The sequence below is a fragment of the Drosophila gunungcola genome, chromosome 3R, assembly GCF_025200985.1.
Source record: "Drosophila gunungcola strain Sukarami chromosome 3R, Dgunungcola_SK_2, whole genome shotgun sequence".
In the NCBI taxonomy this organism is placed as follows: Eukaryota; Metazoa; Arthropoda; class Insecta; order Diptera; family Drosophilidae; genus Drosophila; species Drosophila gunungcola.
In genome coordinates, this window is record NC_069139.1 from 19,649,886 (window position 1) to 19,665,123 (window position 15,238).

Genomic DNA, 15,238 nt, shown 5'->3' on the forward strand with positions numbered 1-15,238 from the left:
AGCCCACAGACAAAGGCACACCCACTCGAAACCCACATACTTGTATGAAGGAATTCAGTTGTGGCTGCTAACACATAATAAATTTGTGCGTTTGTTCTTGGCCGCAAATGTAATATTCCTATGCCCAAAAAACTTTTGTTGGATTGCACTTGTGGGTCCGAGGCATTGTTGAAAATTTAATTAACACACAATGGTTGTGGTCCAGCCGAGAAATGGAGGGTCGGCTTGGGAGGAGAAGGTACTTGCTAAACAAGTTTCAAGTTTGCCAAGCTGACATTCTGATTGACTGCTTTTGTACGAACTGCTGGCCACTGGAAATCAATTCCAACCGCTGCTGACTACTGACTACAAAGTAGACCAACACGGCTGACTGGCAGCGTTTTAGGCCACGCCGACAGCAGTACAAGCTCATTGACAGTGTCGTAGTCGGAGATGCACACAGATACCCAGATAGACACCCACACCAGAGTAGACAGAACACAGAACACAGGACACAAGGGCACACAGCACCTGAGGCAGCAGAATTTGATTGTCTCTGGGGCTTCCTGCCGGGACGTCGCAGCTGAAGCAACGTGCCGGATATACAAGGTAGATTGAACTGCGATAATGGAACATTTGGGCGGCCTTCAGACCGCTGACAGATGAAGTCATTTCCAGCGGGTGTGACAAAATACTGTATGTAGGACAGCTGGCCAAAGGTTAAAATACTTTTCAAGCGGGCAAGCTGGTGTAAATAAATTTTAAAGCATTGCTATTTAAATTAAACTAACTGGGATCAAAGACAGTAAAACAGAAATCTATATTTTTGTATCCACCAAAATTTCGTATGCACTAAACGTCACTGGATAAATGTATACACCTCTGTTTGCTTTAGTTTATGTTTAAATTACAAAAGTAGCAATAACAAATTTAAAGGTAAGTATTTAAAAGTATTATAATGGTGAAATTCGTGTTAAAACTATCATATTATCTAAAAAAATTTTGAATATTGAATATTTATTAATATTATTAATTAATGTTATTTAGCAAATACAACAACACAAAATATCATTCCAATCTAGATTATTTGTATAATTTTGTATACCATGTTCCTTAACATTACCATTTACTCTGAATATTTATTTAGCTTGGTATTTTTATACTTCAGAGATTTAAAGACATTTTGTTTTATATGCCTTACAATTACAATTTATTCCCTATTTCTTGGTTAATTCTTTTCTAGACTCAATATCTCGAACTATTTCATAAACCAACATCGTTATCCAATCTGGACTGAGCATCTCAAACTGCCACTTTCGCACTTTCGTCAGCTGGTAATGACACTTCTTTTGTTGATCATTGTTGGCCTGACCCAGATACCCAAAGAGAATGACTTGGCCGAACTTTGTTTGCCCCCGCAAAACCACAGCTGAAACGCTGATCCGAAAGTGCTTAGCCAACTTCAAGATGAAGTCTTTGGTGAAGGGCAAAAACCCTGGTAATGCGCCGTAAATCTGCTACTAATGAAACAATTATGAGCGTCGATTAATGAGCCCCAGTGCCACAAAGAACTCGAGAGGTAGGCCGCTGAAAATGCGGAGCAGTAGCACTAGCAGAAAAACGTGACAGGCATGACAACACGGCGTATGAGTAACGTGCATACAAAGTACCTGCAATCGCCCGACATTAATGAATCGATTCGGGCCCGGAGCTCCGGCATCAAACTCCGACAGCCCGGACAATTAGTTATAGATTGGATGTAATATGCATGTGACAGAATCCAGACAATCACTCACCTCAGCGGATCCTTGATGTGGATGTAGCGGTCCATCGAAATGGCGCACAGGTTCAAAATTGACGCCGTCGAGCACATGACATCAAAGGCCACCCAAGTATCACAAAATTGCGCTCCGAAGATCCAATATCCTGCGAAAAGGGGAATAAACGGAGCGGGGTAAACGAGTGTTTGATTGCTTGTTTAAAATACTTAATAAGTACTTTCTGTCTGGACGTGGCGGAAATTGCCAGGTTGTGGCCGGAGGGGAAAAAAAGTTGTTTCATTTGCACGGCGCCAGCAACAAATGCATCCAGAAAAAGGGGAAAGGCAACAGAATGTGCAAGGGCAACCAGTGTCGCAGCCACCAGGTTCTTGTTTTATTAATTCATAACGTAAATTGAGTTTAAATGATTTCATAAATTCATTTCCGTTTCCTGTCCTTCCTTTTACCACGCACACAAGCTCACATGAGGGTTTCGTTTGGGCTGTGCGATATTTAAATTTCATTCGCTGGGGCAAAAGTGAAAACAAATAATTCATTTTCCGGCGCTTGGCAATTTTATAAGTGCGTTGCAATTACGCCGTAGTCGATTGATGTTCCGTGTGTGACCAGAAACGGATGTCCTTTGAGTCCTGGGAAAAAGGTTTTCGCCACATGGAATAAACTCAAGGCACACCAACGATATACACATAAATTCAATAACAGATTTGCCACAGAAAAAGGTTATTTAATCCTGCTGTCGCTTTCGACCGAAGATTCGTGGCGAAGAGAATATGCATATCATGCTCGTTAAAGCTTTCATGCCAGTTAATCAAGCGTACTGCAGGATACGGCTCTTAAATGCCACAGGATGTGCCAACGCAACTGGTCAAAGCAAAGCCGATTCGATCCGACTCAGCCTTCAGCCATAAGGATATCAAAAGACGAGGACATCAGGACATCAAAGTTGGCACACCCAGTCAGCAGTAATGACTTTTACTTGTTAAAGTTTGATAGAGTGGCTTGAATTGTGTAACTTAATTTATGGAAATATCTACTTCAAATAATTGACTTAGCTTTGACTTTATGAAATGTTTTTAAGTAGAACACTACCAATTGCAAACTTAACCAAACTAAATATTCAAACCATTTAAAAACAAACTAAAATTCATTTTGTAGGACTTTAAATTTTGTAAGCCAACTGTCAAAATTCTTTCGATGACATTTCCGGAGTTCTATTAGCTGGTCAAATACTTTTAAACTTTTGTTCAAGCTTCGCGTTGATGTTTAAACTTGTTTCGAAAATATCACATTTGCACTTTAGAGTTTTGAGCCTAGGCACGATTCATTCCTTGCCACAGAGTCAAGAGCAGATTGGGCTAAAGCATCATGAAATGCTCATGGCACCGAAAAAAGATATTTCTGGATAAAATGGAATACTGGTAGGATGTATGTCGAAGTGGGAGTATGTAGACAAGTCAGCAAATAATTCATGCTGCTTTCAATACACTTCACATCGTACATACGCATATGAATTGCTTTTGGCCAAAAAAGTATGCTATATGTTTTTGCGATTCCTCGGGCTGGCAGCATCTGTCGTTTCTCGCCGAATCTGTTGTTGTTTGAATTTGTCCAATTGCGTACGATGTTTATTTGCTGATTTGCCTGTCTCCGAGTGAGCTAAATGTTGCCTTGGCGAAAATAATTTGCCTCCGTGTGTGTGTCGAAGTGTGGGTGTCGCAGGACCCCGAGGCATCTGTTTGTCTTGAGCAGCTGAGCATTTTTATTTATTTTTTCACACTTCTGCTTACGCGGCAGCGCCATTTCCACTCGTCTCCTGCGAGTGCCAAAGTCGTTTATTATTTTTACACACTCTTGGGGAAACTGGGTGGCATCATAGGCGTTCTCCGTATTTCTAAAGGGAGTTGCAGAGGCCACAGAATTTTCGTGGTATTTTATATAATTTAATGTTTAAGCTTTAAGTCAAAATATCAGTTTGTTATATAAAACAAAATTTTATTTTTTTTAACAAAGCTGCAAAAATATAGTGGTCTTGTGTCTTCAATGTCTTCTATTTTAATTTTTCTATTTTTTTTCAAAAACCTCGTTCTTTCAAGTAAAAACGTTTTTAACAGTTTTTCTTTAGCAGGTAATTTAAAAGCAGACTGAGCTGGATTTTCTTACTTATTGTACAGCAAATTTGTCGCAAGTTACCTCAACTCATCCCGTCTTCGTCTGACTTCACTGACTTCACCGCGTCGCATCGGTTTGGATTCTGCTCACATTTTCAGACTCACATGACAAGCTCGCAGTTTTGTTTTTTTGTTTGTTGCTTATGATTTTCCACTTTTTTGCAGCGTGTGTGCGAGTCCTTACACATTGATGTCAGCTGCATGTTTTCTGAGCCGGAACACGTTGTTAGCCCGGCTCTATTCCCGGATTCCCCGATTGCCCCTGTTCCATGAAAAAGTTTTGCCCTCCATTCGCCTAATTTGCCTCTTATTTACTTAGCCAATTTTCGCCCGTCAAGTCCTCATCTTGAGTTTTCCGTCTCCGCCGCTGGAATTAATAAAATGCACCCATAAACGGCACTCAAAAAGGGGGAAATGGGGAGCTGAAACTGGGCCATCGCAAACTTGCAGCTGCAAAACTTTGTCAGCCTTAACGTCAGGAAAAGTATCAGAGCGGGAAAGGATCTACTGGCAGGATAACTCAAGGAATGACTGCCATTGCTGTTCTCGGAATGGCTAATGGAAAATAATCAGAATGTGTGGCTGCACTCGGCATCTGCATGTTTGCCGGCACCAGAAGTACAGCTGGAATAAAATGAAATTCCTGTTTGGCTGACTATAACCATTTGTCCACCGAAGGGGTGTCGAGGGGCAGCGGAAAAGTTTATGAAAACTATATAAATAAAAAAATTCAGTTAAAAAAAGAATAAACATAGACATTTAAAATACTTTTGCCGGAACATTTTCCACTAATAACTAATAGGTTTGGGTACAGTTTGCGAACAATATCTGGGAAAAGCATAGGAAGAACCATTTTAAGTTAAAAACTATTCATAGAAGAAAATTTTTTTATTTGGTTTTTTATCGCTCTTCATAAATTAAGATTTTGTAAATTTGCTGAGGCTTTGAGTTAGAAAGACAACCCAAAGACGACAAAAATTTCTTATAAGTTTTAAATTCAAATAGGTTATTTTTAAACTACTTAAACTTATGATTAGAAAATTAAAGTAGATTAGCTTTTTAAGAAGTCATGTATTTAAAAGCCACACTACTTTGTGTGTTTAATTTTAAAAGTTCTAAATTGGGTGAATGAAAAATTAAAATCTTTAATTTTTCAGCTTTGTATAATGCTTTCCTCAAATTTCTTTGATATGTCAGTGAACTTAAAATGAAACTTGGCTTATTATCTCGACATGAACAAAGTGTTTATTTTATTAAAAATGACAAGCCAGCCCTCGTTGATGCTATATAGCGCGGAGGAAATCTTGTGCAATCACAATGGACCCTCACTCGGGAAACGCGGAAAACTCGGGGAACTCGTGCGTCGACTTGTGCAGCTGACACTTTAAAAGGCATTGACAAAGCCACATAAAATCCGGCTTTAAGCGCTGCCAGGCATGTCAAATGGGCTCGAGTGTTGCGCGGGTTTTTGAGTGGTTGAGCAGGACCAGGACCAGGACCCTCGTGCGTTCCCATCGCTGCTTTTATATGTTTTTTGTTCGCGCTGAAACAGCCTGCAGCATTTTGCATAAATTTCTGCGGTGGCAAACGCGAATTTCAATTGCAATTTTCCATTATCCAGACAGAGCTACTGATGGCATTAGGGACTCGGTTCGATATACTCACCCAGCAAATCGTTGACACCGGCGAAGGTCATCACCAGGGAGGCGACAAAGAGATCCGCAATCGCTAGCGAGGCCAGGAACAGATTGCCGATGCGGCGCAGGCTGCGCTCCGTGTAGATGGCCAGGCACACCAGGATGTTTCCGGCCACCGAGAGGAATATCAGCACCGATAGGAAGATGCCTGCGGCGAGTCCAAATCAAATATCACACCCATAATCGAAGCTCGGTCGGAGGTGGCCATCAATGCCCGACAATGATCGCATAAAGCATATTTATATGGGCGGGTGAACATCGAAGGATGTGCATGAGGGTGTGTGCGTGCGGTTCGTGTTTGTCACATGCAACATGCAATTTTACAGATAATTGTTGTGTCCGTGAGAGCTGTGAAAGTGGTCGAGTGGATTGGTGGGTCGGTGGGTCGGTGGGTGTTGCTATACAGTGTGGCTGTGGGTGGGTGGCTCTTGCTGTACATTCAACGACATTTACTTTACCAACAACTACAATTGACACAAGTGACAGCGGCTCCGGTTCCTCACCAACTATTGTATCCATTTCAGAGGCATTTGTCCAGCTGCTCTCATTGTAGAACGATGTCAACTGCAATGGAACGAGTTTCGAGTGGGTTGTTAACAACTGGAAAATATGTAGTTTGTGTTTATGGACATAAATGCTCACAAGATAATTATTATAAAAATGGTTTAACCTTTCTTAAGTTAATTGTGACTGGCGCATTAATATAAAAATATTATACTTGTAGCGTCAAGATAATAAAATAAAAAAAAAATAAATATATATACAAAAACTTATTTTATGAGGCTTATGTATGCAAGGCAAGGCCCTTTTTAAAAATTCTGATTTCTCATGGGAGATTTGGTTTGAGTTTTGTAGTTGGCAGTTAAACTTGCCATAAAAAACTTAACTTTATTATTTTTAGAAAATTCAAATCACTAAAAATCCCAAAACTAAAAAATCTAGTTTCGATGCCCACGTTAATATACAACTTTAACAGTTTCTTCAGCGCGGTTAAATTGCTGATCTTTGGCATTTTTCCTGCTCTGCTTTGATCTCCTTTCACGAACTAATTAAATTTGTGAAATGTTTTTCAAATTTAATTAGCTGGCATCTGTTTTGGTTTTCTATGAAGTTTGTTCCATTCATTTTTCTGCTGCTGTCATCGTGGCTGTATGTGGCACGCATGTCTTGGCCATGCAATAACTATCAATCATTTGTGGCATCTATGGCAGAACCGCAGGACGCAATCCCCTTGAAGAAAAGCACAAAGATGCCTGGCATTATTAATAATTAAAATTGACAAAATTTCAAGAAAATTGCCATGGCCCGTAATAAAATTAATTTGCTTTACTAAGCGCCTTCCGTCCATCGCCTTTTTCTCATACATGCTTACATGTGTATATCTATCCATCTGTTTGTGGCAACTTTGAGTTGGAATTAGTCTTGCGGTTTCTTTGACTGCACCAGACTTGTTGGCATTTTGGCGGTTGCCTTTGCTTAAGTGGCAACAACTATTTACTCGGTTGAACCAAACCGCTCACTAGCACGCACCGCTCACAATTGAGTTGTGTAAACGAATTTATAAATTAATTCCGAAGGGTTCAGTGCAATTACTCTGGCTGGAAAAGGGATTCGGAGTAGCCCCGTATCCGCTTTATTTCCAGGGGAATGTAAACGCACAGCCGGCAACAAATAACCATAATGAAAGCCATAATAAAATACTCAATAGCAGACCTGAAACTGCTGATATACGCAATTAATTAATTTAAACATAAAATTGCCGACGCCGTATAAATGTTTTCCCTGTTGCTATCAAGACTGTTTCATTTTTTCCTCCTTCTTTTTTGTTTAATTAAATTTATTGTGTGTGCTGAGCGTAGCAAGCTTAATAACTTTAAAGTTGTTAATTATATGAAATGGAAACTTCAGGTTAATCAGCTCAAATGCGGTTGCAGAATGCCACAAATGAAGCTTACTTTACGAACGCGCAACAGGACACAATTTCATGTACATTTATCTATTTGTCAAGGCTAATTTATTTATGCTTTGATTGAGGCACGCATGTACACTCAGAACATTAGTTAAATTGCGTAAATATTTAACTTGATCAAAGCAACTAGCGCTCAAAGCGGCAATATAAATGCACGAAAGTGGGATTATTCATTCATGAATACTATTGATTGGCCAGCAGAGCAGAACCCTTAAGTTCACAAGGACAGAGTTACCAAAGGGATTCCTACGTAAAACGGACCATAAATGAACAGTTAACAAAATTAATTGATGCTTCACATTTCGAGTGAAATGCGTTTAACAATAAAAGACACTTAAGATTATAAAAATGACACGAAATGCCTTCTCGTGTCAAGTGAATTTTCATTAAAATCACCAGCAGCTGCTGCACAAATTCAGTAATGCGGCCGAACATTATACTGATGTTAATGCTTACGTTCATGTCGCTGCCTTTTCAGCGGCAAAGACATCATTAAAAAGCAGTTAACAGCCCGGAAGTGGAAGCGTGACTCTGCGATGGCTAACATCAGAGGGCCAAAGACCTGATAAAAATTCAATTTCCAGGCAATCGGAGTGGGATGCTCCCACCTTAATTTATTTAAAAATTGAGAGTGTCTTAATAAAATGTTATTATTGAGAATACAACCAGATGACAGTTTTTAGACAAAACTGGATGAGAGTATTTATAATTAAATATAATAAATAATTGCTTGTAAGTTTTAAAACACTTACATTTAACATTACAGTTTTAATTTAAAACTCTTAAAGCCCTTAGTTAAACAACAGAAAAATATGTTTTTTTTTAATGTTTTGTTCGGTGCGTCTAAAAATAATTAAGCTTAAGCTCTTTGTTATGGTCTGCCTAATAAATCCTTTACAGTTCCTACAATTTATAAAACAAGATGGTAACTGTAAACCCCTTTAAAGCTCATTCTCCTATTTTAAAAGCTATAAGCGAATATTTAGATGTTTTCACGGAACAACGCGCAAAGAGAAAGCATAAAGAAAGCATTTGCCAAGTGTGTGCTAAAAGAAATTTAAACAGTTGGAGAAAGGGGAACAGAAGGAACAACTGTGACAGAAGTTACTGCATTTAATTGGCAATAAAAGTGGACAACAAATGTTCGTTGTCCACGTTCCCCGAAGGCCATTAGAGAAAACAAGGAGCAAAGGCAGCAGCTCCTGGGAAAGATAAAGGACACAGACTTGCGTGGCGGGATGTGAGAAATACCAGGCTAGAGTCGCACTTGGGTGCTTTGGCATTGTTTGCAGAGCTAAATAGCACAATGCGTTGATTAAACGTCAACACACACCCACACACGAAACCCACCTGGAGGCCATACAATAATAAGGCAGAAAACCTGTTGGCAGGACGACAGGAAAAGGCGGAATTGTTGCCCGCCCGTCCGACTGTCTGTCCTTTGTCTGGCCGGCTGGGTAGGCGGAAGTAGTGTGATTTACAAGTGGAAAAGGACGGGCAGACAGGCTGTATAATAAGCAAAACAACACCAAAGGACTCGCCGAGTGCTCCACACTTTACAGTGTCATTCGAGCATTTCCGCCTACGGCACCACTACTGGCAACGATAACAAACAACAGAACCAGAGCCACATGACCCAGGGCACATCATAGTTGTTTATTAAGTGCTCCGTACAATTACTAGACCGAAAACTCTTCACCAATGGCCAAGGACCTGAGGAAAACATAGCTGCCGTGTGCCAGCTTCCTTTTCAGTTCAAGGAGCATTTCTGTATGGATAATGCGATTACCTTGTCGAACGTTTAAGAAATTTGCAATTTACACAATAAAAAACAAACATTGTTTTATACATATGTTTATAGGGGGTGTACCATTCTTTTAAGTTTACATTTATTGTTCTAAAACCAATTTTTGAAAAATTCTTTTATAATAATTAAAACTTTAAAAAAAATATGTTTTTTTTTTGGTTTACGGTAATACGCTTGTTAATCTTTTAAAAATTTTAGATTGTCCTCCTAAGTTTATTTTATTTGGTTCAGTGGACTAAGTCATATTCAATTGCCCTGCAGCTTTCAATTTGATTTACTTGCCGGGGCTCATACAAAACCTGTGCCCAATATCTTGTGTAGTCTTCAGTGCAATAATAAATTTTCAATTTCCCTGCACTTTGAACTTTGCCCACACGATTCAGAGTTTTTGGGGCGCAATGAACCCGATTCGGTTGGGTGGGTGGCATACATTTAAATTCTTACAATATACAAGAAATGCTGTGGGCGTCTCCTGGCAAGTCGTGGGAAGGCATATGTACACAACGGGATGGGAATCTCACGTAGGAGCGATAATACTAGAGCCTAGACAGCTGATTTATGCGCCGAGCAAATATTTATTGTTTGCCTTCGCAAACTTTCCAACAGAATTTAAAGTTTTGCCTAAGCCGAGCCAAGTTTACTGGCTCGTTATGCAACATGGAAATGGAAAAGTGGGGGAAGGAAAACACGAGCAGATGCTAACTGCAGTGACAATTGCGAAAGTCGGCTATCGCTCATCTGATGGCCATTGTCTGAGCTGTCAATGCCCGTTGACAATTGCAGGGGCCTCCAGGATGCCAAGAAGGAGTTGCTCCTGCAGACAGCTGTCAACAGTGCTACTGCTGCTGATGTGTGTGTGTGTGTGTGTCTATGTTCATTGTTGAAATTTCGGCTTAATTAAGCGAAGCTAAAAGTCAAGAAAGGGGGAAATACTTGCAGACACATGTGTCTAGCTGTCAGGACTGTCGTAATTGAGGCCCCATCTATGTATGTATGCATGGGCATTAAATGCAAATGAGCGCCTGATGGCGCGGAAAAGTGTGTGACATTAAGTAGGGATTTTCCTCCTCCACATGAGCACTTCCCAAGATGAGCAGCGCCCTCAATTATGAATGAACTAATTACATTCCCCGCCTGGCTCTGACGGATAACAAGTTTATTCGCCCTCCAGCGGGATTATCACACTTGCTCTGACTGGCGAGTATGTTTCGGACGTGGCAGGGACACTATTCGACCGCAAGCAGGACTCTGATACGCTCCTGTCGAATTTGTCTACGGATAAATAATTAAAATGACCCAGTGATGGACATGAAGTAAGGACACCACAAGTTCTGCCCCTGGCTGTGGCTAAATGTTGTTAAAAATGTATTATATTTCGGTCATGTGCCACATCCTTGGAAAATACTTTAGTTGATTGCTCTTTTAACATCGTTAATTACCACTGGAAGATAATCTGACCAAAAACTTGTAAATTTTCTGATGAGGGCATATTGCAAATTTTAGTTTGCATCCTACGAAAGCTAAAATAATGTTTTATGGAATTACAAATTTTCGCTAGAAACTTTATTTTCAAGTTCATTTTTCTGGCTCTGTTTTCAACCAATGCATATACATATATTATTATTTTAAATGCACTACCTATTAATAAAGACAGAAAGTGAACAAATGCTGAAACTTTTATTTAAGAAAATGTTTTGTGGATATTTTCTGATTGACATTAATGTTTTTTGATTTATTCTTATTCAAAGTCGATCATTGATAGATATATGTTGTGTCACATATTTTTTTCTCATTTATTTATTTAAATCCATAAACGTTATTTAAGTGCTCATTTGTAAGCTATAGGATCAATATTTAATTTGCTAAGAACTAACGTCTGTATGCTAGTACACCCAGCAGCAATGACAATTACGAAAACCAGATTGCATGGCTGCGATTGGCCATTGTTTGTATCTTGGCAGGTAAATCAAATACTCTGCCCTGTTTGCCTTATTGCTGCTCTATTGCCTGCCAATTTTCGGGGAACCGGCGATTGCTTGTTTTGGCAGCTATTCAGCAAATTGCCTTGTTGATTTGCTTCGGGCATATTGTCGATGTCAGGATAATTAGCTGCGACAGGAGATGACTTTGACGGGTTGGAGCGCATCGCAGGGAAGAACTTGCAGAGACGCTTAAGCCGATTGTAAATGCAGTCTCCGTTCTCCACCAGTCACTCTATCCAACTTAATCTCCATGGTACTCATCTACAAATCCCACACTTTTGCAGCAACATCGATTTTATACTTTTTTTCAGGCATATACTCTCCTTTTGGGATTTTCCTCGCAACCGGAGTGAAAAACTTGGCAAGTGAACGTTGTCAGTTCTGGCACTCAGTTGTGTGCTTAACACAAACATTCCGTTAACTCGCACAAGTGTCGTCGGCACACATACACCAATGCACTTTAACATACGTCACAAGAGTGTAAATACAGATACATCAATGCAACTGTACTTGCTTCAATTGAAGGAAGTAGAAAAAGTGGGAACTAGAATGGAAAATAGGACCGTATCTCATGGATATTTCCAAGCCGTGCCAAGTTCCCTCGCACTTGAACAGTGGTTTTATTGGCAGAAGGACTCAGGTTCGTAAAATATTGAGTTTCTCCTTTTTCTGTACGACGATTTTTGAAAGCTTTAGCATGTGAAAAAATCTGTACTACTATACTATACTATACTATATTAGGATTACCGAATTACGGATTACAATTTCATTACGCTTAGATGCCCGGCAAATAAAATAAATTTCAAATCCAAATCCTAGATCAGCTACCCACTTATTTACTTAAAATAGTTTTGCTCAGTGTCTAAGAAAATACTCAGATTTCTCAACAATAACAATGTTGTCGATTATCTTGATTGTATTTTTGGCAATAGCTGGCAAACTTGCACACCCGGCGCGGGTGATTGACATGACCCTAGGAATATTATATAGTCTTGGCCCCATTAAATTGACTTGTCACGAGTAATCGTTCTGCACTTTTGTGTCATTGCCGAGTCATTGATGCCAGTGGCTCAACTCGAAGAGGAGAGCGCCATAAAAAATGGCTACAAAAGGACAACAAATAAGCAAAAAGAACCCGAGCACACACATGGACTAGCAGCAGCAAATAAAAATGGGGTTTATGGTCAATCAGCAGCGAGCCTTTTGGGTTTACTGAATCCCTTTGAGTGCTCATCGAGAATTTTTAGCCCCATTCACCTGACCCTTAAGAGAAACAGGTAAACGAAATGAAGACAACATAAAAATCACGAAAAACCTGCTATTTTCATTTGCTTTTCCTTTTTTCCCCCAACCCAGTAAAAAATGAACGGATCCGTGGAAAAGAGAGGAGAGTGCAATTAAATGGCAACACCTACACAAACACATTGTGGCTCTGGTGGGCAAGATTAATGTGAATGGCCACTATGGCCGGATCGGGATGCACCTTCATTTCGCCGGGGGGCTGGCACGTGTGTGTCCTATGCGGTTTCTATATATACATATGTGTACCCCATATATTCGTAACCCGTATCGTGTTGCTCATTTATATTGCGGCTACCCCCGTGATTATGGCAGGCAGCTGTCACACACATTTAATTAGGCGAAATTGGTGCCATTTATCCGAGTCTCAGACTCCTTGTTTTTTGGGGTCAGGATCTAATTGAAAATAGCAGACCGAAGGAATCAAATTTAGAATGGGAACATTTAATTGCAAAACCTAATAAAAAACTTAAGTAAATTAATGTTCATATTATAAGTTAAATACTTCAACAACAAAATTGCATCAATAACTAAGCTAAGTATAAGATTATATAGATGGAGAAGAAGCATTTAATAAAAAGCACTTTGAAGTTTGTTTGCATTAACTATAAAAAAGAGAGCATTAAAAGAGTAAGCTTCTTCTATCTAAACAAAAATAATTTGATTTATATTTTTTTAAAAAAGTTATATTTTAAAATAATTAGGAACATGCATTGCTTAAATCAGTCTTATTTTAATTGTTGTATCTATGCTATCAGTGTAAAATATATTACAAATTTTAGAATTAATAAACATTCAGAATTCAGTGATTAAGTCAGTGATAAGTAATAATAATCTATATTTACTAAGCCCTCGGAAAATAATCAATATCATTAGAACTATGTATAGAATGGAGATAAGCATTTTAGCTTTAGTTTTTGATTTTACTTTACTGCTTATAAGGCTAAAAGGCGTTGATTAAATGCTATTGATAGGAACATCACAAAAGCAATAAGCTTTAGGGCAATGAGAAATTGCCTTCAATTTTACTCGAATAATTTGCTTAGACGCCAAAGCAAACAATTATTGTTGGTCTCATAGGCCCGATTTCAATTGGCCGGCTATCGATAGCCAAAGGCCACGCCCCCCACGTCTGCTGCCCACTGATTTGGACAAATTGCTTGCGGAAATTTGCGCAAATTCCAAAGGCTCTGGATCAAATCAAATATATATATGTATATATGCGGTGGGACAACAATGGAGGTGGATTTGCTGAATGGAAAGCGCAATCCACATGGCAGCAGCAATAACAAATAAGGCTATTAATATTTTATTATTATTGCTATGCAAAGTCTGCGAACAATGGCAAGCCAAAGTTTTTCCTCGCGACTAGAAATTCCATCCAAGAACGAAAAAACACAATGGATTAAGGGGGACGATGAAGAGCGGAGGACTGTTCACGAAAAGAACGAACATAAACAAACTTTTTATTCATGCAGGCAAGATTTGTCGAGTGCAGATTAATAATTCAATTGGATTGCACAACGCGGCGTATGCGTGATGCATTATGCAAATGTCAAAAGAAAGAAACGGGGAAAACCGACGACGCCTCGAAAGACAATTTACTGCTGACAGATGAAGGGGACAAGTGTCAGTGTCAACCAGCGGTTAGCTTACATCAATTGAGTCTAAACTAAATTGCCTCTACAACAGAAGTGCACTCACTAAAAATTCATCATCAAAACCAAAAACGTTTAATCTGGCAATTAGCTTAAAATGACCCAGTTCCATTAGCTTTTCAGATTAAATACGCCCTCAACTGTTTATAAATTTGTTGAAAATCTATTTACGTGGTAAATGTGCGGCTCATAAACATGATGACAACGTGATCCTGCTATAAATGTCGGCGAATCCCCCGGCGCGTCCTTACCCAACATACGTAGTTCTCATTATTTACATTCGATTGAAAGTTAAACGTGCGAACAGATGAGCACAACTTTGTCGTTGCGCACAACAAGTATTTAGATCTATATCTCCCTCGTCAGCATGCGTTGGCTCATATCCTTTACTGCTGCCACACCAAGCACGTAAATTGCTCGTTCTCCCACAAAAAGCATTGAAAAAAGGGAAAAATAAAATACACACGAGCGAAAAAAGGGATAAACTTTGGTTTCGGTATACATCCTTGACGGAGTTCCTTTTGAGAACCCGATTATGCATCGATGGAGGTGTGTATGCTGGCAAAAGTTTCCCCATGTGTTGGCTGCTAATGAGGCTCACATTCATTTTCATTTACCAGCTGGTTGGCTAGAAGTGAAATAAATTAAAAGGAATGCCAACGGAGAAAACTTTTGCTAACTGCCAAGCTTTTGTAATAATTTAAACTTTGTATTAAATATTATGAAGGCGAGTGGGATGTGTGATAATCGTGTGACAATTACCCCGCTCATATGGGAATTTTTGTGTACCCCATTGTCTTGACTATTCATTAAGTAATCAGCTGCTAGATTGCGTATACGCCACATAAACCAGCGAACCAGCCAGAACTATACGACAATGTTCGGGAAATATGCCAGT

The 15,238-nt window shown here is 39.4% G+C and overlaps 2 protein-coding genes across 3 annotated transcripts in view; one reads left to right on the plus strand and one right to left on the minus strand.

Moving 5' to 3' along the window:
- The window catches only part of LOC128260906 (dopamine receptor 1), a 32,156-nt gene that overhangs the window by 14,934 nt on the left and 1,984 nt on the right, over positions 1-15,238 (minus strand). The window contains exons 2-4 of one of the 2 annotated variants that reach the window (XM_052994240.1): positions 6,129-6,189; positions 5,594-5,773; positions 1,776-1,905 (exon numbers count right to left, since the gene is read on the minus strand). In XM_052994240.1, the coding sequence (XP_052850200.1) occupies positions 1,776-1,905; positions 5,594-5,773; positions 6,129-6,189 (371 nt within the window). Of the gene's footprint in view, positions 1-1,775; positions 1,906-5,593; positions 5,774-6,083; positions 6,190-15,238 lie in introns of both variants that reach the window. The other variant, XM_052994229.1, reaches the window with a different exon arrangement.
- LOC128261162 (DNA-directed RNA polymerase II subunit RPB9) overlaps positions 1-15,238 on the plus strand; it is a 122,064-nt gene that overhangs the window by 2,959 nt on the left and 103,867 nt on the right. The gene's annotated exons all lie outside the window — the stretch shown is intronic.